The sequence below is a fragment of the Garra rufa genome, chromosome 17 (genome assembly GCF_049309525.1).
Source record: "Garra rufa chromosome 17, GarRuf1.0, whole genome shotgun sequence".
In the NCBI taxonomy this organism is placed as follows: domain Eukaryota; kingdom Metazoa; phylum Chordata; class Actinopteri; order Cypriniformes; family Cyprinidae; genus Garra; species Garra rufa.
The window spans coordinates 15542164-15565232 of NC_133377.1; the positions used below are offsets into that span (position 1 = coordinate 15542164).

Sequence of the window (23069 nt, forward strand, 5' to 3'; positions counted from 1 at the left end):
CTGACTGACAGTCAATAAAAACAAGTTTTGCAAGTTGAGAATTACGTCAGCAGTGTCCATGTCCTGATGTACCTGTTGAATCAGGTAGGTGTACCTGTGTGTGTTCGTACAAGCAGGAACGGCGAGCATGCAGGTCAAACCATTTCTCCTCACTTTTTGCTCTTTGTAATACAATTTGACGGCAGCTTTTTGAGCACCGTTGGAATATTTGTGGACTAATCGTGAAATCCAGGTCGAACGACCTTTTTGTGCTCTCCGGACTTCCGGAAGAAACTCGTCAGACTGCGACATTTCCCCCATATGGTGTGAGTAAAGTCCAACAATAACAAAGTTTGTTTTTTCTTATTAAAGTTACTTCTTAAGGTTGCCAGACGTAGGTTAAATGTGTTTACTAGTGTTTGCTAGTTAGTCTGTTTCCTAAAGCTGTATATCTGTGATTTGACTAGATTTTTTGCGGCAAAACTGCGGTGTGTTTGTTTGGGGACAGTGTGAACTTTGTAGCTTGTCCGAATTTGTAAATAATCAATGTCAACCTTACAATAAACGGATGTTAAAGTGATTGTATGTAGGCTAGTTTATTCTGCATCACAGTTTCTATCGTCTAATCTAAACTCGAGGTTAACGAATTATTATTTCAAGAAATGTAAAGCGTTTTGGCTCGTTTATTTATCTGGTGTCCTGTGTTTATTGATTGCCATCAATATTTACTTAAGACTAAGATAAGTCTGCTTTTTTAAAATTTAGTTGTTTCAGAAGTGTCAAATTTTGACATACTTATTTTTTCAAAATATAAAACGCAGCTCACCTGTGTTTCCTTGAGGGTGTTCTTTCGCAAACTTGGTAGATATAAATAAAAATAAATATATGTATTTAAATGTCTCGGATATTGGCTGTAATCAATAATATTATCTGTTGTTAATATATTATATTGTATCATTAAAATATATATATTTAAAATGTTTTTTTTTTGTGACAGATTTATACTGTAAATAATGGTGTTTGGAGATTCCCTTCTCTCACTAAATATAGAAACGTCTGCCTAAATAGGTAGTTAGAAATATGGTATACTTTAAATACATATATTTTTACATTTATAGTAAAAATGGCAGGTGTATGATGTCCTCAATCAACCCTTTTCACTTGAAGAACGCTTTCGCTTTCTTTTCCTCACTGTATTATATATTTCACATGTATATTAATCTCGATGATATTATTATTCTTTATATGTGTTATATGTGACCCTGGACCACAAAACCAGTCATAAGGGTCAATTTTTGAGGATGTATAAATCCAAAAGCTGGATAAATAAGATTTACATTGATGTATTGTTTGTTAGGACAATATAGGACAATATTTGGCTGAGATACAACTATTTGAAAATCTGGAAAAGGTGTCAAAAAATCTAAATGAGAAAATCGTCCTTAAAGTTGTCCAAAAGAAGTTCTTAGCAATGCATATTACTAATCAAAAATTAAATTTTGATATATTAACGGTAGAAAGTTTACAAAATGTCTTCATGGAACATGTTTTTTACCTATTATCCTGATGATTTTTGGCATAAAAGCAAAAATTATCATTTTGACCCATACAGTGTATTTTTGACCATTGCTACAAATATGCTACTTTAAGACTGGTTTTGTGGTCCAGGGTCACACATTATATTTGTTATTGTACTTAAGATGGCATGATGAAAGCTAAATAAATAAGCTTTCCATTGATGTATGGTTTGTTAGAATATGACAATATTTGGCTGAGATGCAACTATTTGAAAATCTGGAAAAAGTTGTCCAAAAGAAGTTCTTAGCAACGCATATTACTAATCAAAAATTAAATTGATATATTTACAGTAGAAAGTTTACAAAATGTCTTCATGGAACAGTTGAATAGTTGATATCCTAATGATTTTTGAAAAAATTATTGACCCATTCTGACCCATACAGTGTATTTTTGACCATTGCTACAAATATACCCATGCTACTTAAGACTGGTTTTGTGATCCAGGGTCAGACATTATATTTATTTGTTACTGTACTTGAGATGGCATGATGAAAGCTAAATAAATGAGCTTTCCATTGCATTGATGTATGGTTTGTTAGGATAGGACAATATTTGGCTGAGATGCAACTATTTGAAAATCTGGAATCTGAGGGTGCCAAAAAATCTAAATGAGAAAATCGCCCTTAAAGCGGTCCAAAAGAAGTTCTTAGCAATGCATATTACCAATCAAAAAATAAACTTTGATATATTTAGAGTAGAAAGATTACAAAATGTCTTCATGGAACATGATCTTTACCTGATATCTTAATGATTTTTGGCATAAGGAAAAAATGAGTATTTTGACCCATACAGTGTATTTTTGACCATTGCTTTTGTGGTCCAGGGTCACACATTATATTTATTTGTTAATGTACTTAAGATGGCATGATGTAAGACTCCATAATGTTGACAAAATCAGTAGTGCGCAGTCAAATTACATGTTTTATCTTTGGTATGTTTCATTTTTATTGTATATAATAAGTTATTTATTAGTCACAAAGAGACTTTCTATGTGGTTTGAAGTAGGTTTCTAAGCACTGAGGTGAACATTTTACTTTCACTATCTTATTAACAATGGCAACAGCCAGGAAAGCAAACACAAATCAGCTCTTAAACTGGTTGGTTTACATCTCTTAGGTAAATGTGGGACAACTCGCTGCAGATTAGTTACTGAGACTGCTTGCAAGTGTAAGGTAAAACCTTCATCTCCTCCCAGTTTTCCCCTATTATGTCGCTTTTTCTCTTAAACAGACCCTGAGGCCTTTCAGCGTCAGGTAACAGAAAAACAGCCACCAGAGGACGGTCTGGGCCGAGTGTTGTCCCTATGGAGAGCACCCCGTCCTGGACCACTGGTCCCATCGATGACGGGCCATACCAAGAACGCTGTGTTGACCCTGTGGAGATAGAAATCCAGCACTTTGGAGTGAGGCACAAAGTCAACAAGGATGCCAATGGCAATACAACTGGGCCGGAGAAGGTAAGCTTTCTCCCTGCCAAAGAGGAGCCCGTTTCGGGGAGGTGTATGTGCGGCCCGTGCGCTTCTGTGAGTAGCTGCAGGAAGCTCTTTTGTAGCGTTTTGACTTGTGGACTGTACCGCGTGTGCCGGCGCTTGCCTTGTCTCGTTTCGAGCGAAAGCTCAGCTGCCAATGTGCCGGTGGAGAGCCCCTCAAGTCCTCCACAGCCTGAGAACGGCTTCTATTCTGACATCCGCATCGGTGGCGTCAAGGTGGACACATCCGTCTTTGAAGAAGATGAAGATCATGCGTCGTTTTCAACGTCCAAAATCGAGATGGACAGTCAGATTTGCTTTAGTAGGTTACCGGAAGATGACTTAATCAATGGAAATGGGATGGAAGACGTGGACAAGCTCATTACCCAGAAGCTCATGGAGGTCTTCTCTGAGTTTGAGATCAACGAGCTGGCCAAGTGCACCACGGACTCCATGTTCCTGCGGCGTTCGCGGGAGATCAGTCAGCTGATCTCGGATATCGTGCAGGAGCACAACATGGAGGAGCAGGAGGCCGAGTGCAGGCTGGTGCGAGAGATTATTCGCATTAGTACACGCAAGAGTAAGAAGAGGCCACAAATCTTGCCGAAGGAGCCGCAGCGGGACAGCGGCAATGACACCTGGAACAGCAAAAAGAACAGCCAGAAGAGCAGCTTTAATTCCATGAGCGATGGAAGTGAGTTTCTTTTTCTAGTCTTGAAGTTCTTGAAATTTCATTCTTAGTGGCCTCTTGCAAACATATTTAAAGGGGTCCTGTTATGCTTTTTCACTTTTTGAACTTTAGTCAGTGTGTGGTGTGTATGTTTGGGCATAAAAAAACATCTACAAAGTTACAAATCTCAAAGTCCACTCCAAAGGGAGATATTTCGTTTTTTCAAGAACAACAACGAACGGCTCCTTTGGACTACAGCGTTTGTTTTCCGAATGCTATTATGTCACAACGTAAATCTCGCCTACTGATATTCAAATCGTTGGCTGGTGGGGGATTTGCCTAACTTTAGCACTGTATTATGGACAGCTACTTCTGGGATGCTTCAGCAAGTCGCAGGTTGGCTCGTATAAATCCGAGCATTGACTAAAGTGTCTGCGAACTGCTCCAGTAGCCGTGCTGGATCCACGCCGTTAACGTGTGCGGTATAGAGGGTCGAAACACATGCAGAGCCACGGCTGCTTTAAACACTGAACATTAAGTAGGTTGACTATCATCGGCTGCCGCGTCGGAGCCGCACCGTAGACGTGTGCAGTGTGTGGTAAGAGTGTTGTTCATCATACAGTGTAGATAGCTTCACTAGTCTTATGGTTTCAGGCATGTAAATAATGAAATACATTAGCACAATAATGATAATATCACGTATCGGTGATCTCGCAGGCTGACGATAGGACCAACGCTACTGTAGAGTATTATTTACCCCCCTTCATGCATCCTAGGTGTATATGACTTCCTGCTTTCAGACAAATGCAATCAGAGTTATATTAAAAATAATCCTGGCACTCCCAAGAGAGTGTTTCTGTCCATCAGTCCAAAACAAGTCGATCCATAATAAAAAGTGTCTCACATGGCTCCGGGGGGGTCAGTAAAAGCCTCCTTTAGCGATCCGATGTGTTTTTGTAAGAAAAATATCCATATATTTAAAACATAAGAATCACTTTAATCTTGTTTTCTGCTTTGGAAAGGGGCGTGGCAGTACTGAACGCCATCTAAGCTGTTCTCTAATTGCAACGCAGTGGGACTGCTAACCAATAACAAAACATTTGTTTTTCAGAAGGTGGAACCCTTCATGTTTTAGTATATATCTAGGTACCTTTAAATGGGTCCTATTATGCTCTTTTACAAAGTCTTTACTTTGTTTTGGGGGTGCACTAGAACATGCTCTCATGCTTGGTGGTTCGAAAAACGCATAATTTTTCACATAAATTACATTATTACAATGGCTTTCTCCCCAGGCTGACACAAATGGCTCGACTAGTTCCGGGTTTGATGAAGGTCCGCCTTCCGAAAAATGAAATCGCTGCGTCCGAAATCGCATACTGCTTCAGTAGGTACTACATTTAAATTTGAACGTACTTCCCGACTGTTAAAAAAGTGTGTTCCATATAGTATGAATATGTGTAGTGTGGATGGAATTCAGACGTACTACATCGACCACAAATGAGCCGCGTCTCCATTTTCCGCCATTTTTCGAATATGACAACTCCTCTCCTAGAGCCTCATGGGATAGGAAAGTGTCCATGGTATGCGTACTGCATTATTCGGGCGGAAGCAATAGGTCATCTGGGTACTTCTCGCCTACTGTATATAAAACTATGAATTTGGACATGCTACTTGACTCACATACTGTTTTTCGCATACTATATAGTAGGGCAATCTGCGATTTCGGACGCAGCAAATGTGTTGTGATTGGTTGGCAGTCCCACTGCGTTGCCATTGGCGAACAGCTTAGACGGCGTTTCAGTCCTGCCACTCCCTTCCCATTAAAGTGATTTTTATGTTTTAAATATGAAAATTTTTCTTACACAAATGAACCAGTTCGCTACAGGAGGCTTTTATTGACCCCCGCAGAGCCATGTGAGCCATTTTTTTTATTATGGATCTATGCACTTTATTGGACTTGTTTTGGACTGGTGGAGAGAAACACCAGTCTATGCCATTCTAAAGCTTGGGAGTGGCAGGATCATTTTTTAATATAACTCCGATTGCATTTGTTTGGAAAAAAAAATCAGTCATCACACCTAGGATGCTTGGAGGGTGAGTAAATAATAGGCTCAATAGTGTTGGTCCTATGGTCAGCCTGCGAGATCGCCGATACATGATATTATCATCATTGCGCTAGTTTATTTCATTATTTACATGCCCGAAACCAGCTCCAGCATAAAGCTAGTGAAACTATCTTCACTGTATGATGAATAAATCTCTTACCACACACTGCACACATCTATGGCACGGCGCCGACACGGCAACCGATGATCGTCACTCTAGTCAATGCTTGTGTTTATATCAGCCGCTGGTCCGCATGTGTTTCGACCCTCTATATTGCACACATAAATGACGCGGCTGCTGGAGCAGTTTGCGGACACTTTAGTCAATGCTTGCATTTATACCAGCTGCCCTGCGGGTCGCTGAAACATCCCAGAATCAGCTGTCCATGCTATATTGCTAAAGTTAAGCGAATCCTCCTCCTCGTTCCTCCCCACCGCCAGCAATTTGAATTCTCCGTAGACAGGATTTATGTTAATGACATTTTAATGGACAGCGTTGTGACATCATGGCATCCGGAAAGAATGCTGTGTAGTTCAAAGGAGCCGTTTGTTGTAGTTCTTGAAAAGGGATTTTTTTTTAAAACTAAATATCTCCCTTTGGAGTGGACCTTGAGATTTGTAACTTTGTAGATGTTTTTTACTGGCTAAAATTCAAAAAGTGAAGAAGCATAATAAGGATCCCTTTAAAAGTACATGGTTTCAAATGCTGTCACACTCTGAACGTTCAGTTTGTCATAGTTCTTGTTGAGGTGTTTTTAGAAAGCATTGAGTCATCAACACTGTTTGAGTATATTAGTATATTGACTGATCTTGGAAATCACTGCATGCCACATGTTTTATATAGTGACATCTGATTAAGTAAATAAACAGTTTTATTCTGTCTTTAGAGTTGCAGATTTCATTGGAGAGGTCAGATGACATTGAAGCCAGGAAGTTGCGCAATAACAGTAGCCAGTGTAAGTAGTCAATTTGATTTTATGAACTATTTGCATTGATTTTTCTTAATGCAAAACTGTGAAGGATTATGGCAATACGAAAATATGTTTAGGACACATTTCCCCCCCAAAACCATTTTCATGACAGTATAAATTACCGTGATATATTAATGCAATTTCAATGTTCGTATTACAGACTTTTCTTCTCAATATTATGATATAAACTGGCAATTCTGAGAAATAAATTCAGAATTGCAAGATAAAAACTGGCATTTCTGACTTTTTTCTTGCAAATGCAAGTATATCACAATTCAGACTTTTTTCTTGAAAATGTGTAATAAAAACTCTCAATTCTGACTTTTATCTTGCAAATGCAAGTTTGTTTGTCATTTGCTATTCTGAGATTATATCTAGCATGTCTGACTTTTCTTCTCAAATTTATTTTTCAATTTTGAGAAATAAAGTCAGAATTGCAATTGCAAAAAACTTGCAATTCTGACCTTTTTTCTCGAAATTGTGAGATATAAACTTTCAGTTCTGACTTTTAAGTTTGTTTTTTGTAATTTGGATTTTTTTTGCTATTTTGTGATAATATCTTGCATGTCAGACTTTTCTTCTCACAATTATGATATAAACTTGCGGTTTTGACAAGTAAAGTCAGAATTGCAAGAAAAAACTTGCAATTCTGACTTTTTTCTTCGACACTGTCAGACACAAACTTGCAATTCTGACATTTTCTTGCAAACGCAAGTTTGTTTCTTATAATTTGGATTTTTTTTCCTTTGCTATTCTGAGATTATATCTTGCACATCTGACTTTTCTTCTCAAAATTATGATATAAACTCGCAATTATGGGAAATGAAAGCAGAATTACAAGAAAAAAACTCACAATTCTGGCTTTATTTCTTGCAAATGCAAGTTTGTGTCTGACAGTGTCGAAGAAAAAAGTCAGAATTGCAAGTTTATATCTCACACAACTCTTACAATTAGGAGATATAAACTCATTTGCGAGTTATAAAGTCAGAATTATGGGATATAAAAAGAGTTTATATCTCACAATTCTGAAAATAGTTAGAATTGTGAGATAAAAAGTTGCAATTACCTTTTATTATTCGGTGGCAAAAAAAATGGCATAAATATGAATGAGAATTGACAGTATTGTAAAATATCATGGAAATATTGTTACAATGCAAAAAAAACACAGTGGTCCTAAAAATAGATTTTATTATTTTTATTTTTATGCTAAATATAATTTCTTATTTCTATCTTTTGATTCTGGGGTGAAATTTGACCTGGACTTTTCGTGAGATTCACTCACAGTTTGTTTTGCATAAAACTAAGCAAAGTCCTCAGCTTAACCTCATGCTAATGTAGTAAGATATCAGCTGAGCGTGGTTCTGTGCATCAATGTACCAGTGCTCTGGCCGCTCCCTGCCTGTATTAAAGGCTGTTGAGTAGCTACATCAGCTCTGAAAGAATGAGAGGGGTGTGTGGCGTCTTTCTCTCGTGAGTCTGAGGGGTTTGTGATGTAACCAACCACATTGTCACAAACAATGCTCTCTTGTCTGGCAGCCATCTGATCGCTTGCACTCCTCTGAATTTGAATGTCTCTCTTTTCCTCATCAGCGGTGGTTTATCCCACCCGTTCTGTTTGCTTGATGTTGTTTTCATGCTCTACAATGTTGGCGAGCAGCAGCTGATTTTTTTCTTCTTTTATGCATTATATAAATGTTCGTGGGAACATGAAGTTAAGAATCTAATGCTTACAGCATGCTGTTCTGAGAGCACACATTTGTTATTTAAGCATTTATGCTTTCTGTAGTGTCATATCTTTATCATTTTATATTTAAGTGTCTCTCCACATGTTTCACATATAGTCATAGTTGCCTCCAAAAACAAGCTGGCTGTTTTTTTTTTTTTTTTTTTTTTTTACTGCTGTGCTTTTAAAACTATGTAAATATTCTGTTCACATGTCAAATGAGATTCAAATGCAGTGAGATGAAAGCTTATTCACAGGCTGTGAGTTTTCTGTCGGGTTAACTCTTGTGAAAAACAAGCACACTTTAGCTTTTAAAAATTAAATGTTTCACTTTATCTTCAGTTGTGCTTTCAATTACAGTGCCTTGCAAAAGTATTCATACCCCTTCATTTTTTTCCACATTTTGTTTTGTAGCAGCATTATGTTAAACAGCTTTAAATTAGTTTTTTCCCACATCAATTTACACTCCATACACCATAATACTGACAAAGCAAAAACCAGATTTGCAAATTTTACAAATTTATTAAAAATAAAACACTGAAATAAGTACATTGCATACCCTTAACTCAGTACATAGTTGAAGCACCTTTACAGCCTCAAGTCTTTTTGGGTATGGTGTGACAAGCTTTGCACAATAATTTGGCAATTATCTGCCATTCTTTGCCTCACCTTTTCACCTCTCAAGCTCTGTCAGCTTGGATGGGGGCTGGCAGACATTTTCTAGAGTCCTAGTTGTTCCACTTGCCTTACATTATGGATAATGCTTCTGTGAACCTTCAATGCAGCAAAAATTTTTTCTGAACTCTTCCCTAGATCATTGCCTTAACGCAAGTCTGTCTCTGAGCTCTACAGGCAGTTATCTTGACCTCAGGACTTGGTTTTTGCTCTGATATGCATTTTCAGCTGTTATACCTTTTCTGAGAGGTGTGTGCCTTTCTAAATCATACTCATTCAAATGAATTTGCCACAGTTTAACTCCACTCGAAGTGTAGTAACATCTAGAAGCAATATGAACGCTCCTGAGCTAAATTTCGAGTGTCCCAGAAAAGGGTATGAATACTTATGCAACGGGATCTTTTATAGTTTTTTATTTCTAATAAATTTGCAAAGTTGTTACAAACCTGTTTTGTGCTTTGTCATTATGGTGTATGAGATGTAGATTGATGTGGGAAAAAAAGTGATTTAAAGCAGTTTAACATAAGGCTGCAACAAAACGTGAAAAAAATGTCTGGGGCAGGAGACAGAGGACGCACGACGGAGCTTCACCATGCGCTCCCAACAGAAGCTTTTTAACAATGCTCTGTTTCCGGGAATTCAACGCTCCCGATTGCCACGCAATCTCCTGCAGCTGGTCCCAATCAAGCTCTGCCAGAAGGAGAGAGAGAGAGAAAGAGAGCGGGACAGAGGGAGAGACTGCGCACAGTGAAAAGCATGCAATGCAATTAAAAACCTGATGTGAACACAAAAATACAAAGAATAATATACGTCCGATGACGTAACAATTGTGAGAAATGAATCTCATAATTGTGAGATATAAACTCACAATTCTGAGAACATATTATCTTTGTCCCCCTCAGAAGAGGAGTTCACAACTTGCCATTGTGAGTTTATATCTCACAATTTCGAGATATAAATTTAAGTCAGAATTGCAAGAGACAAACTTGCATTTGCAAGAAAAAGTCATAACTGAGTTTTTATCTTGCAGTTTTGACTTTATTTCTTAGAAGTGTGAGTTTGTATCTCATGATTGCGAGATATAAACATGCAATTCTGAGAATTTTTTCCCCCTCTGAAGTTTACAACTTGCAATTGCATGTTTATATCTCACAATTGTGAGAAAAAAATCTGAATTGTAAGATACAAGCTTGCATTTGCAAGAAAATAGTCAGAATTGTTAGTTTATATCTCATAATTGCGAGACGCAAACTTGCATTTGCAACAAAAAAAGTTAGAATTGCAAGTTTTTATCTCACATTTCTGACTATATTACAATTGTGAGATTTATTTCTTACAATCATGAGATATAAACTTAGAAAGTCAGAATTGCAAGATAAAAAACTTGCATTTGCAAGAAAAAAGTGCTGAGAACTGAATTTATCTTGCAGTTTTGACTTTATTTCTTAGAATTGCAAGTTTATATCTCACAATTATGAGGAAAATACTTTTAAAGTATATCTTGCAATTCTGATTTTATTTCTTCATGATTGTGAGATATAAACGTGCAATTCTGAGAAATCTTTCCCCCCCTGTGAAGTTTACAACTTGCAATTGCATGTTTATATCTCACAATTGTGAGAAAAATCTGAATTGTAAGATACAAGCTTGCATGTGCAAGAAAAAAAGTCATAATTGTGTTTATATAACACAATTCTGACTTTATTTCTATGAACTGGAAGATAAAAAGATCCAAAAAGTTAATCAAAGTTGTCCTGATACAAGATTCTGTATTGTTTTGGTTTTAGGACAGCTTTGATTTAAGGTTTTGATCCACTTCAAATGTTTTGTATTACAGTATTGCGAGGAAAAGAGAGACAAATAATGCACTTACAAGAATAGACTTAAGAGTGAATTGATGTGAAGTCCAGTACTTTACAAGTACTTTAGTGTGTTAGTCAACACATCAAAATACATATAATTTAAAGGACAACTGAAGATAAAGTGAAACTTTAAAGTAAAACTTTTAAATTTACATTATTACAAAGTGCAATTTTTAAATGTCAACTTAAGTGTGTTAAAACATAGTCATAAAAGTGTCTAAGTACACTTGATACATTTAAGATTTGAAGTACACTACAAGTGCACATGAAGTAGGGCCTACAATTAAGCGCATGTCTTTTATCTAAAGGGAAGTGTAGTTTATAACCGCTTCACAATTCAGCTGTCTGTTTGTAGAACCGCATTGTATTGTTAAAGATTAATGATTCATGAAATAAACAGATAAATAAAACACTAGATAAAAAAGTTTGTCAAGACTTGAGAAAGCTTAGCCTGAAAATTTAAAGCAGCTGTAAAAGCTTGAAGTTTTAAACTTTAGATAGATATATGATTAGTATGTTGCTAGCATTATTAACATGTGCCTAACAAATTTTCTAACATGTTTAACATGTTACTAGAGTGATTAGCATGTTACTAGCATGCTGTTAGCACGATAAGCATGTTACTAGCTTGTTACATTTTTTTACATGACTAACATGTTGCTAGCATTATTAGAACATTGTTAGCATGATTAGCATGTTACTAGCATGATTAGCATATTGTTAGCATGATTAACAAGTAACCAGCATGTTGCTAGTCTGTTTCTAGCATGACTTGCCCATCACTAGCATGTTTCTAGCATTGTTAACATGTTTGAACATGACTTACACGTTACTAACATGTTGCTAGCACAATTCTAGCATTCTAGCATGTTGCTAGCATGTTGCTAGTATTTTCCTAGCATGACTTGCCCATCACTTGCATGTTTCTAACATTGTTAACATGACTAACAAGTTACTAACATGTTGTTACTACGTTACCTAGCCTGTACCTAGCCTGTTTCTAGCATTATTAACTTGTTACTAGCATGATTGGCATGGTACTATAATGTTGCTTGAACGTTTAGCATTTTACTAACATGTTGTTAGCATGTTACTAGCAGGGCTCTCAAGTTTTGGAAAAAGTTTGGAGTGAGATTTTATCTGTTAGGGCAGGAGCCACTCAAATATTTGCAGCAGCGGCCCCTCGGCCCCACGCAATTCTCTCCAGTTTTTGGTAAAAGTTCAACTATCTATTGTCCATAATTAACCAGAACAAAATAAAAAATATAACAACTGGTAGATCTGATAAGTCAAATTCATTAAAAATAAAATGTTTTAAATATTTCAAAAATGCATATGTATCAAAAGTAAAAAAAAAGACATTTTGCCCCAAACGAGCAAACTAAACAGCAGTGCTCAATGCATATACTGTAAACATACAGGAGGATTGCAGAACTTGCTCATAGCATATATGTCAATCTGTGTGTGTGTTTGTGAAAGAGAGAGGGTACATATTTCAGCTTACTAATGTCATTTTGTATTCCAAGTGTTTATTGCACACTTTGATGCCTTGATGACAGTGGTAGATCAATTAGTTACATGTTATTGTGTAATTTAATTAAAAACGACATTTAACTAATCTGTTACAGTTACTGAGAAATAACAAATATAGTTAAATTACAGTTACTTTTAAAAATGTTTACAATTACAAAGTGGGTTACATGTAAATATTTTGATTTATTTCCCAAATCGCATTGACTGCTTTAAAATAAGAGACACCAATGTTTCAGGAGTTAGACAGAGGTGCTAAAGATTTTGTGGTGGCTGTGTTTTAAAATTAAATTATTATAATCTTAATTCAAGTGATGAAGGATTTTGTCAAATTGACAGTAATTAGTGTTGAGTGCTACTGTAAGGTAAACCTGCCTGCTTAAAAAGTTTTTAAAAGGATTAACAGTTGAAAACATTCCTTAGAAATTTAGTAATCAAATGTAATGTTACAGTACCTCTAAAGCAATTGAAATAGTTACACTACTTTTAAATTACATTTTAAATAGGGAAAATTTAATATGTAGCCTATTACAGCCTATTTCCAAAATAACCTTCCCAACAATGTTGATACATTTGTGTTTTGAAATATATAAAACAATTTATTTTATTTGGATGAATTTGTCTGTCTTTTTTATCAGATTTACCATTTATCTTGTCTTTTCCTTAATTTCAGGCCCACAATTAGTTAAAGCTGTTGAAGAACTAATAATTTTGCACAAATGTGGCTATAATCCCCAACATCAGTTCTCACTATCTTTGATCACAGGCAAGTGATTTTGTCTAGGAATCGTAAAATGGAAAAAATAAATAAATAAATAAATATGAAAAACCCTGCTGTAGTTTCTAGTAAATACAAATGGCAACGTCCGCTCCGAGACCGCAACGCGACCACCTCCTCAACTTTACTAAATGCTTCCACTGCGAGAGAATGCGGCAGCCCCGCAACGATTCCACCGCTGGCCTTGTCCCGTGTGTGCGCGTCTACGTTGCCTAGTGACGAACGTGATTGTAGCGGGATCATGTAATATACCAGAAAACAGCAAATTCCAATTTTTTGGCTAGTAGGTCCATTTAAATCTCAAGACAGCTATGAGCTTGGCAGAGTAGAGCTTCTCTCTGCAAAGCCTGCCCCTCGTCCATTAACACCATATAGCGGGAGAAGTTATCCCTTACTTTTCAGCGTGAGAAATACAAGGTGTGGAGTGAGAGCGTGTGAACTGGTTGAAATGCGTGTGTCTCACGGTGAATGCGTGATACTTGAGAGCCCTGTTACTAGCATGTGTCTAACTTTATTAACATGTTAGCCTACTAACATATTGCTATCATGTTTTTTGCATGATTAGCAAGTTACTAACATGTTTCTAGCATTATTAGCATTTGTTAATGTGATTACCATGTTACTAATATGTTCTATTCTGTTAGCATGTTTTAGCAAGTTACTAGCATGTTTGTAGCATTAAACTGTTACTAGCATGATTAGTACGTTACTAGCATGCTGCTAGTATGTTTATAGCATGATTAACATCTTACTAGCATGTTACTAGCATGATTAGCATACTTCTAGTATAATTAGCAAGTTACCAGCATGTTGTTAGTATGATAAGCAAGTCCTGGCTTGATAGTTTTTGACAGTTGGATTTGAATTTTGACAGTTGGAGTTTGAATAGTGTTGGCTCTTTTGAACATTCCGTCAATGTAAGTCTATGGGATTTTCCCCAGATTTAACCGTCATTTTTAGGAAAACCGTAAGTCCGATCAGTTAGAAAAGGTATAGCGACTGGAGTCAGATCAGTCTGAAGATCTGGGCTGAGTTTGGAGTTTGTAGAGTTAAAGCTCTAGGAGGAGTTTGAGTCAGAAATTGTAGTCTCAGAAGAACAATAATAACTGTAGGTTTAAGTCGGGTTTCAGTAGCTTGGCTTTCTCAAACATTTCAGACACACTTCAGGAGCAGCACATGGTTTGATAAACTTAATCTGTCCTGTTTTCTTTACCTTTCCACAACTGGATGTTTTTTGAACAAATCAATGACCTGTTTAGGGGAAAGTGAGGTGATTTGTGCCGGGGGGAAAGTAGTTCCACCCCTTGTTTCTAGAAAACCATAGAAGAAATTGGTCATGTGACCACATACTTTTGAAGAGCCATCCAATGTACCCATCCCCCAAAGAAGAGAGACTCATGGCATGAGGGCTAAGTCACAATGGGATGTTCAGAAATGTTCATAAAGTAAATTCTTTACTATATGTTACATAATTGACAGACAGCGTTTTGTTGACAGACAGCGTTCTGATTATTCACAAATATCATATATTGTGTATTTGAGGTTTTTTTTGTGTGTTTTCCGAAAAAGTAGAAAATATGACGCCAATAGTGTAATAGGGTACGATATCTAAATAAACCTTAAATTAGCAATTTTGTATTGAATTTGTCTTGATTTTATATAGCATTACAGCTCATGACATTAAAATGTTCTTTTTAACTTAAATAATCACTGGCACAATTTACCCCAATGTATTCTCCCAAAAGGCAAAACTTACCCCGCCACGAGACCACTTTTTTTCTGAAAGCTACACTGCAAATATTAAAGGGTGAATTAAACACTTAAAATTAACACTTTAAAAGTGTATATATGGATACCACCAATAAAGTGTTAAACTAACACTTTTGAAAGTGTTAACATTTTAACACCCTGAAAGTGTTAAAAACAAACTCTTACAGTGTAAAATTTTAACACCAGAATGTATGATAAAAAAAAAAAACACCAAGTTTGGTGTTCAAAGTTAACACTCATGGATTAAGTGTTCAACACTGCACTAGTGTTCATGTGAATATATAAAAAAAATTAACCCACAAAACAATACACGTTTACATTTATTTATTATTTGATTTAAATATTTTCCCCTGCACCAAAATGTCTTCACATTCAGTGTTTTCAACGCATGTAAAAACACATTTTTACAACAATTAAAATACAAATCAATACAAAGGCACAAAATACATATTCTTATTTGGTCCATATGTGCTTTTAATGTCATAAGGTTTGTAATGCTTACATTTATCAGCTTAAACAACAGTCTTTGCTAAGAGTTTGGACCTCGTTGGAGAGAGTAGTCTCATTCTTTGTTTTCAGCATGACGAGATGTGTTACTCTGCAGTTTTTAGCCAAGCTAGACAGCCACTCATATTTGCAGCATCACAAATGTGCTTCAGTAAAATGGGAAAACTAAATAACGAAAATATTCACATCCATTTATCAGGTGAAATATCAGAGACAAGTATCAAGTACAGTAGTCAAGTCGCCGTTATTTATGTAGCGCATTTTACAATGCAGATTGTGTCAAAGTAGGTTTATAGTGTTAAACAGGGAAATAATGTGTTGAAATAGTGTTCTCCATTCTCCTTTGGCCTGACAAACCAGCAGTTTAAATCTAGGCTGCAATAAAGTCAGATTGAGTAGAGGACTTGTCTGGTTCCTGTGGTCTTGCGCCAGTGGGTGTGTAGTTGACGAGGTGTTCATTAGGGTGAAACCTGTCTCTAGGGCTCATCTAGTTGTCCTGGTTTCCGCTGACATTCAGGGCTGTAGAGGTCATCTCTAGGTGCTGATCCACCATCCTAACTGGATACGGACTGGATCCAGTGGACTGCAGTGACCATCTGATCTGGATACAGTCTGGATCTGGGTGTCTACAGTGGCCTCGGAATAAGACCAAAACAGACTAGTATTAGTGTAGATGCCATTCTTTCTTACGATGCAACAAAGTCATAATTCATAAATAAATGACAGTGCAAACAAACCAAAAACTTACATTTGATACATTTTTGGAAGGAGACCAGACTCTTTATTATTATTGTTTAATAATCAAAACATTAGGCATGACGATCAATAATCTTAAAATATGCAGTTGTGGCTTACCCATGTATCTAGCATGTGTCCTAACAAAGCTCTTCTCATCCCACTTAGAGTATACTCTTCAAGCACATCATCATGAAAGAAAGAATAGAAAGAATATCTCTCTGAGAAAAAGTTTTGGAGTGCACAACACATAAATATCACTATAAATCAATATGACGTTCAGAAATGTATTTTAAATAAGGTAAAACACTTACTACTTACGTTTCCCTGTTAAAAGCGAGGTTCACGTCAGCGCCGCATCGCAGTTCAAATCTGTGAGAAACATTTAGGCTGGTTTAGGCACAAACAGCATACAACTATCATCATAAAGTAGTAACATCCTATATAATACATAATGTAAATGAGATAAAACACTTACTTTGTGTTTTTTTTTTTTTTGTTTTGTTTTTTGATAAAACCAACTTCCCCGTCTGCTCCACATCATGAGTGAAAGAAAAAATATCTCTGGAAAAAAATGTTTAAGAGTGCACAAACATCCCTTAATATCACTATTAATAAATGTGATGCTATAAAAATAGATATTTTAAATGAGCTAAAACACTTAAAGGGATGGTTCGGAGTAGAATTGACTTCATTGCTATGCACTCCGAAGCCCATGTAAATACCCCATCCGAAGTTTTTTTTTTACCTTAGTCGAACATTTATGGAGATATTAGAGTTTTTCGAATTGCTTGTTACAGGAGTGAATGGTACATGTGATGTATCTCGTAAATTGCACCACTAAACGTGCAAGTAATCTTACCAAACTTGTACAGTAGTGTAAATAGGTTATGTACTCACAAAACGCTGCATCGGAACATTTGTAAGTCCACCATGAGTGTTTTAAAAACACGTTTTACCCGAGAACTATTAGTCTCAAAAACTACAAATGGCGACACGTCGACGTCACTTCCCTGGTTTGAAAAAAGCACGTAAAAGTCCTCCTACAAGTTGACATGCACACAGATGTAGTTGGAGGACTTTTACGTGCTTTTTTCAAACCAGGGAAGTGACGTCGACTTGTAGTTTCTGAGACTAGTAGTTCTCGGGTAAAACGTGTTTTTAAAACACTCATGGTGGACTTACAAATGTTCTGATGCAGCATTTTGTGAGTACATAACCTATTTACACTACTGTACAAGTTTGGTAAGATTACTTGCACGTTTAGTGGTGCAATTTACGAGATACATCACATGTACCATTCACTCCTGTAACAAGCAATTCGAAAAACTCTAATATCTCCATAAATGTTTGACTAAGGCAAAAAAAAGTTCGGATGGGGTATTTACATGGGCTTCGGAGTGCATAGCAATGAAGTCAATTCTACTCCGATCCATCCCTTTAATACTTACATTTCCCTTTTAAAAGCGACCTCTGCGTCAGCACCGCATCGCAATTCAAATCTGTGAGAAATGTTAAGGCTCGTTTAGGCGCGAACAGCATTCATTCACAGCACGTTACAAATATCATGAAGTATTATCTTATAAAATACATATCGCAACTGAGATAAAACACTTACTTTTGGTGTTTCCTCGATAAAACCTGTCTCCTCCGCATCGTGCGTGAAAGAAATATCTCTGAGAAAAGGTTAGTAGGGATGTACACAGCACTCCGGTCTGTTCCGTATCGCGAGTGAAAAAATATGTGACCCTGGACCACAAAACCAGTCTTAAGTCGCTGGGGTATGTTTGTAGCAATAGCCAAAAATACATTGTATGGGTCAAAATTATTGATTTTTTTTTTATGTCAAAAATCATTAGGAAATTAAGTAAAGATCATGTTCCATGAAGATTTTTTGTAAAATTCCTACTATAAATATATCAAAATGTAATTTTTGATTAGTAATATGCATTGTTAAGAACTTAATTTGGACAACTTTAAAGGTGATTTTCTCAGTATTTTGATTTTTTTGCACCCTCAGATTCCTGATTTTCCAATAGATGTATCTCGGCCAAATATTGTCCTATCCTAACAAACCATACATCAATAGAAAGCTTATTTATTGAGCTTTCATATGATCTATATATCTCAGTTTTTTTAAATTTTACCTTATGACTGGTATTGTGGTCCAGGGTCACATATGTCCTTGAGAAAAGTTTAGCCACATACAGCACACGCATTGATTCATGGCTTCACTATAAAGTCACTTTGAGTAAATACTGGCTCAACTCACCCTACTTTCCCCTATGCAGTTTGGGTTTAGTGGTTATTTTAAAAGGTCAACAAAGGTCCTCATGATTTAACTTATGATTTAATTTAATATAATTGCTGTTAATTTGCTTTAATTTGAATCTTTTTCTCTCACTTTCCCCGCAGCGTTCTCTCCGAGTTTCCAGGAAACCGGTGTGCCGATCACGTCGGACACTCCTTTACTCCCCAGCAGCGTACGGGCGTGAGAGAGTCCCGTCAGACATGCATCATTTTCATTTCCACACGTCCATAAACGATACTTCGTCTCTGTGGAGAACACATGTCCTCTGGCTTGGAGTCAGTGGCTGGTTTATGAAGTATACCCCTAAAAATTGTGATTTCATGGGTAGCTTTTTTTAACGTATCTGAAATGGTAGGTGTATTTATGCTTCTATTTCATATTTTCTTGTGATGGATGTGTGAAGTAGCCTGTGTCAACGTTGCTGTCCAGAAGACGTAAGCCAACAAATGACTCGCTGAGAATGAAGAATACGAAACAGTCTGACCTCTTTAATGCCAACAGATGCACATGCACTACCAGTCGAAAGACTTTGAACACTAAGATTTTTAGGGTTTTTAAAGAAGTCTCTTCTACTCACCAAGCTTGCATTTATTTGATCCAGAGTACAGCAAAACAGTACAATTTTGAGATATTTTTACCATTTGAAATAACAGTTTTCTATTTGAATATATTTTCAAATGTAATTAATTCCTGCTGAATATCTGCAGTCACATGATCCTTCAGAAATCATTCTAATATTCTTTTTACTGCAAAAAAAAATATAAATAAATAAAAAAAATGTATTATTATTGTTATTATTATGTTGAAGAATTTGTTTTCAGGTTTCTTTGTTGAATAGAAAGTTCAGAAAAATTGCATTTATCTGAAATAGAAATATTTGTAACATTATAAATGTCTTTATCATCACTTTTAATCAATTTGAAGCCTGAAAAAAATCCTGAAAAATGTACTATTGATGATGATGATGATGATGATGATGATAATAATGGTAATAATAACTAGATAATTTGGCTTGAGAAAGCCAGACCAGAAAGTTTGAAAAGTTTTGAAGGCTTTAAAAAGTTTAAAAGTTTTAAGTTTGACTGTTTTCAGTCTGAAATAGTTTGAAGTTTAAAGTAGTTTTAAAAGCTTAAAGTTGATAGATATATAGCAAGTTACTAGCATGATTAGCAAGTTGGTAGCATGATTAGCATGTTGCTAGCATGATTAACAAGTTACTAGCACGATTAGCAATTTGTTAGCATGGTTAGCAAGTTACTAGCATGTTTTTAGCATGATTAGCATGTTGCTAGCATGATTAACAAGTTACTAGCATGTTGCTAGCATGATTAGCAAGTTACTAGCATGATTAGCAAGTTACTAGCATGTTACTAGCATGATTATAATGATTTCTGAAGGATCATGTGACACTGAAGACTGCAGTAATGATGCTGAAAATTCAGCTTTATATTGCAGGAATAAATTACATTTTAAAATATATTCAAAAAGAAAACCATTATTTTAAATAGTAAAAATATTTCACAATTTTACTGTTTTTTTTTTTGTACATTGGATCAAATAAATACAAGCGACTTATTTAAAAATAACATTAAAAATCTTACTGTTCAAAAACGTTTGAGTGGTTGTACTGTAGCAACGCGGCCATAATAGGCCTTATTCTTTCATAATGATTTACTTTCCACTCTGCCTTTCTAAAAATGAAAATTGCCGTCATATTTTCACCCTCATGCCATTTCATAATCATATATTTTTCCTTCTTTCATGAAAGAAGTAATATCCTGGCCAGTATGAAAGTAAATTGAAACGTTCAAGCTCCAATAGCGGTGATGATGTTTGGTCAAAAACATACAAGACACAATGGTTTTTGAAAACTTTTAATATGATGTATGACCATTTATAGAGCAAGTCATATGGTATTTCAAATAGTCCTAATATTGTGTTGGAGTAAACAATAATAAATGCATCTAAAGTCAGAAAACATTCTTCTCAGAACAATTTTCTCAGAAAATAGAATCATTTTGCAGTGATTTTAAATGATTCGTTTGAAGCAGTTCTGAGCTTAAGGTCTGTAAACCCCTCCCTTCCTTAACCCTACTCTGCTCTGATTGGTCAGCTGATTGGCCAAGTCTATTGTTATTGGTTTTTCCATATACAATGCAAGCAAAATCTTAATGTACAATGCATTTTTCGATTAACAACTTTGCTGACTGTTTACGTTGAAGGATAGCTACGTTACAAACTGCAAAAAAGATATTTTTTGAAAACCTACATGATTTGCTCTTTAATGGTATCCCCAAACATTAGACAGAATATTCTTCACTTTTGTGATGCAAAAACAAAGGGTGTGCAAGTGTGCAATTTTCATTTTTGTGTTTTTGAATAGTGAACTCTTTCTTTATTGCTAAGATGGTGAATGTATTGGTCAAATGTTGGCACTTCAATTGAAACGAAATGCTTTGAGCCGGAATGAATGTTGAAGAGTTGTAAATGGGCCTGCCTCTGCTTATTTAAATGTCCAGAGAAACAACGTATGCACTTGCCGTATGCAAAATCTATAATGCTTGAATGATTTTCATGTATATTTTAATGTGAATGTCACTGTTGCAAGAGTGATTTGTTAGGAAATATTGTTCTCTTATGTAAGACTGCTAGGTTTGCTTTAATAATAATAATAATAATAATAATAAACTCTCTGTTGCTTGGTAAACATGGATAAGGAAGTTTTATTCAGAGACCTGGTAAAAATATGCAAACTGAATGTACAGTCAAGCCTGAAATTATTCATACCCCTGGCAAATTCTGACTTATTTTTATTCAACCAGCAAGTTTTTTTTTTTTTTTTTTTTATTAGAAATGACACAGACGTCTCCCAGACGATAATAAGATGATGTACAAAAGGCATCATTGTTGAAAAAATTATAATTCATCTTTTATTTACATTTGAACAAAAAGTGGCATGTCCAAAATTATACATACCCTTCTCAATAATCAATAGAAAAGCCTTTATTGGCTATTACAGCAATCAAACGCTTCCTATAATTGCTGACCAGCTTTTTGCATGTCTGCACTGGTATTTTTGCCCATTTATCTTTAGCGATGAGCTCTAACTCTTTCAGGTTGGAGGGTCTCCTTGCCATCCCCTGATCTTTATCTCCCTCCACAGATTCTCAATTGGATTTAAGTCAGGACTCTGGCTGGACCATTGCAAAACGTTTTTGTCTGCTAATCATTTCTTCACCACATTTTGTTGTGTGTTTTGGGTCGTTGTCATGCTGAAATGTCCACTGGTGCTCAAGGCCAAGTTTCTCTGCAGACTGCCTGATGTTGTTGTTGAGAATTTTGATGTTTTGCTCCTTTTTCATGGTGCTGTTTACTGTGATCAGGTTCCCTGGTCCACCGTCTGAAAAACACCCCCAAAACATTAGGTTCCCACCACCATGTTTGACAGTGGGGATGGTGTTCTTAGGGTTGAAGGCTTCTCCTTTTTTACGCCAAATAAAGGCTACATCATTGTGGCCAAACAATTCCATTTTTGTTTCATCTGACCATAAAACAGAAGACCAGAAGTCTTCTTCTTTGTCCAGATGAGCATTTGCAAAGGTCAAGCAGGCTTTTGTGTGCCTTATCTGGAGAAGTGGTGTCCTCCATGGTCTGCGTTTGTGGAACCCAGCGGTGTTCAGTGTCCATTGGACTGTCTGTCCTGAGATGTTGCCACCAGCAGAGCCCAGATTCATGAGGATGGCCTTGGTGGTGATCCTTACCTCTCTCACTATCCTCCTGGCCAGCACAGGTGTCACTTTTGGCTTCCTACCACATCCTCTGAGATTTTTTTACAGTGATGAACATCTTGTATTTTTTAATAATACTTTGCACTGTAGGCACTGGAACTTCAAAACATTTAGATATGGTCTTATAGCCCTTTCCTGACTTGTGAGCAGCCACAATGCGCAGCCGCAGGTCCTCAGTGAGCTCCTTTGTCTTAGCCATGACTGTCCACAAACCAACAGCAGAGAGCTTCTGTTTTTCACCTGTTGAGTTGATTAAAACAGCTGTTCTCAATTAATCAGGGTAATTAGGATGCTTTAGAACAGCTTGGGCTATTTGGAATGGTATAGAACTTTGGATTTTCCCATAGACTGTGACAGTTTGCAAAGGGTATGAATAATTTTGGACATGCCACTTTTTGTTCAAATGTAAATAAAAGCTGATAAATATTTTTTTTTCCACAATGATGCCTCTTGTACATCGTCTTATTATCTTTTGGGAGAAGCCTGTGTCATTTCCGGTCAAAAAAAAATAAAAAATTGCTGGTTGAATAAAAGTAACTTTAAGTCAGAATTTGCCAGGTATATGAATAATTTCGTGCTTGACTGTAAGTGTTTTGCATCTGCGTGAAGACAACTGACG

At 36.2% G+C, this 23069-nt stretch overlaps 1 protein-coding gene across 1 annotated transcript; it reads left to right on the forward strand.

Annotated features, from left to right (window-relative positions):
• The first annotated feature begins 94 nt into the window (after window positions 1-94).
• kdf1b (keratinocyte differentiation factor 1b) lies at window positions 95-21357 on the forward strand. Its single transcript, XM_073822105.1, has 4 exons — window positions 95-305; window positions 2788-3719; window positions 6688-6756; window positions 18767-21357. Exons 2-4 carry the CDS (start codon window positions 2861-2863, stop codon window positions 18844-18846), a joined length of 1008 nt encoding a protein of 335 aa, XP_073678206.1. The 5' UTR covers window positions 95-305; window positions 2788-2860; the 3' UTR covers window positions 18847-21357.
• The last annotated feature ends 1712 nt before the right edge of the window (window positions 21358-23069 follow it).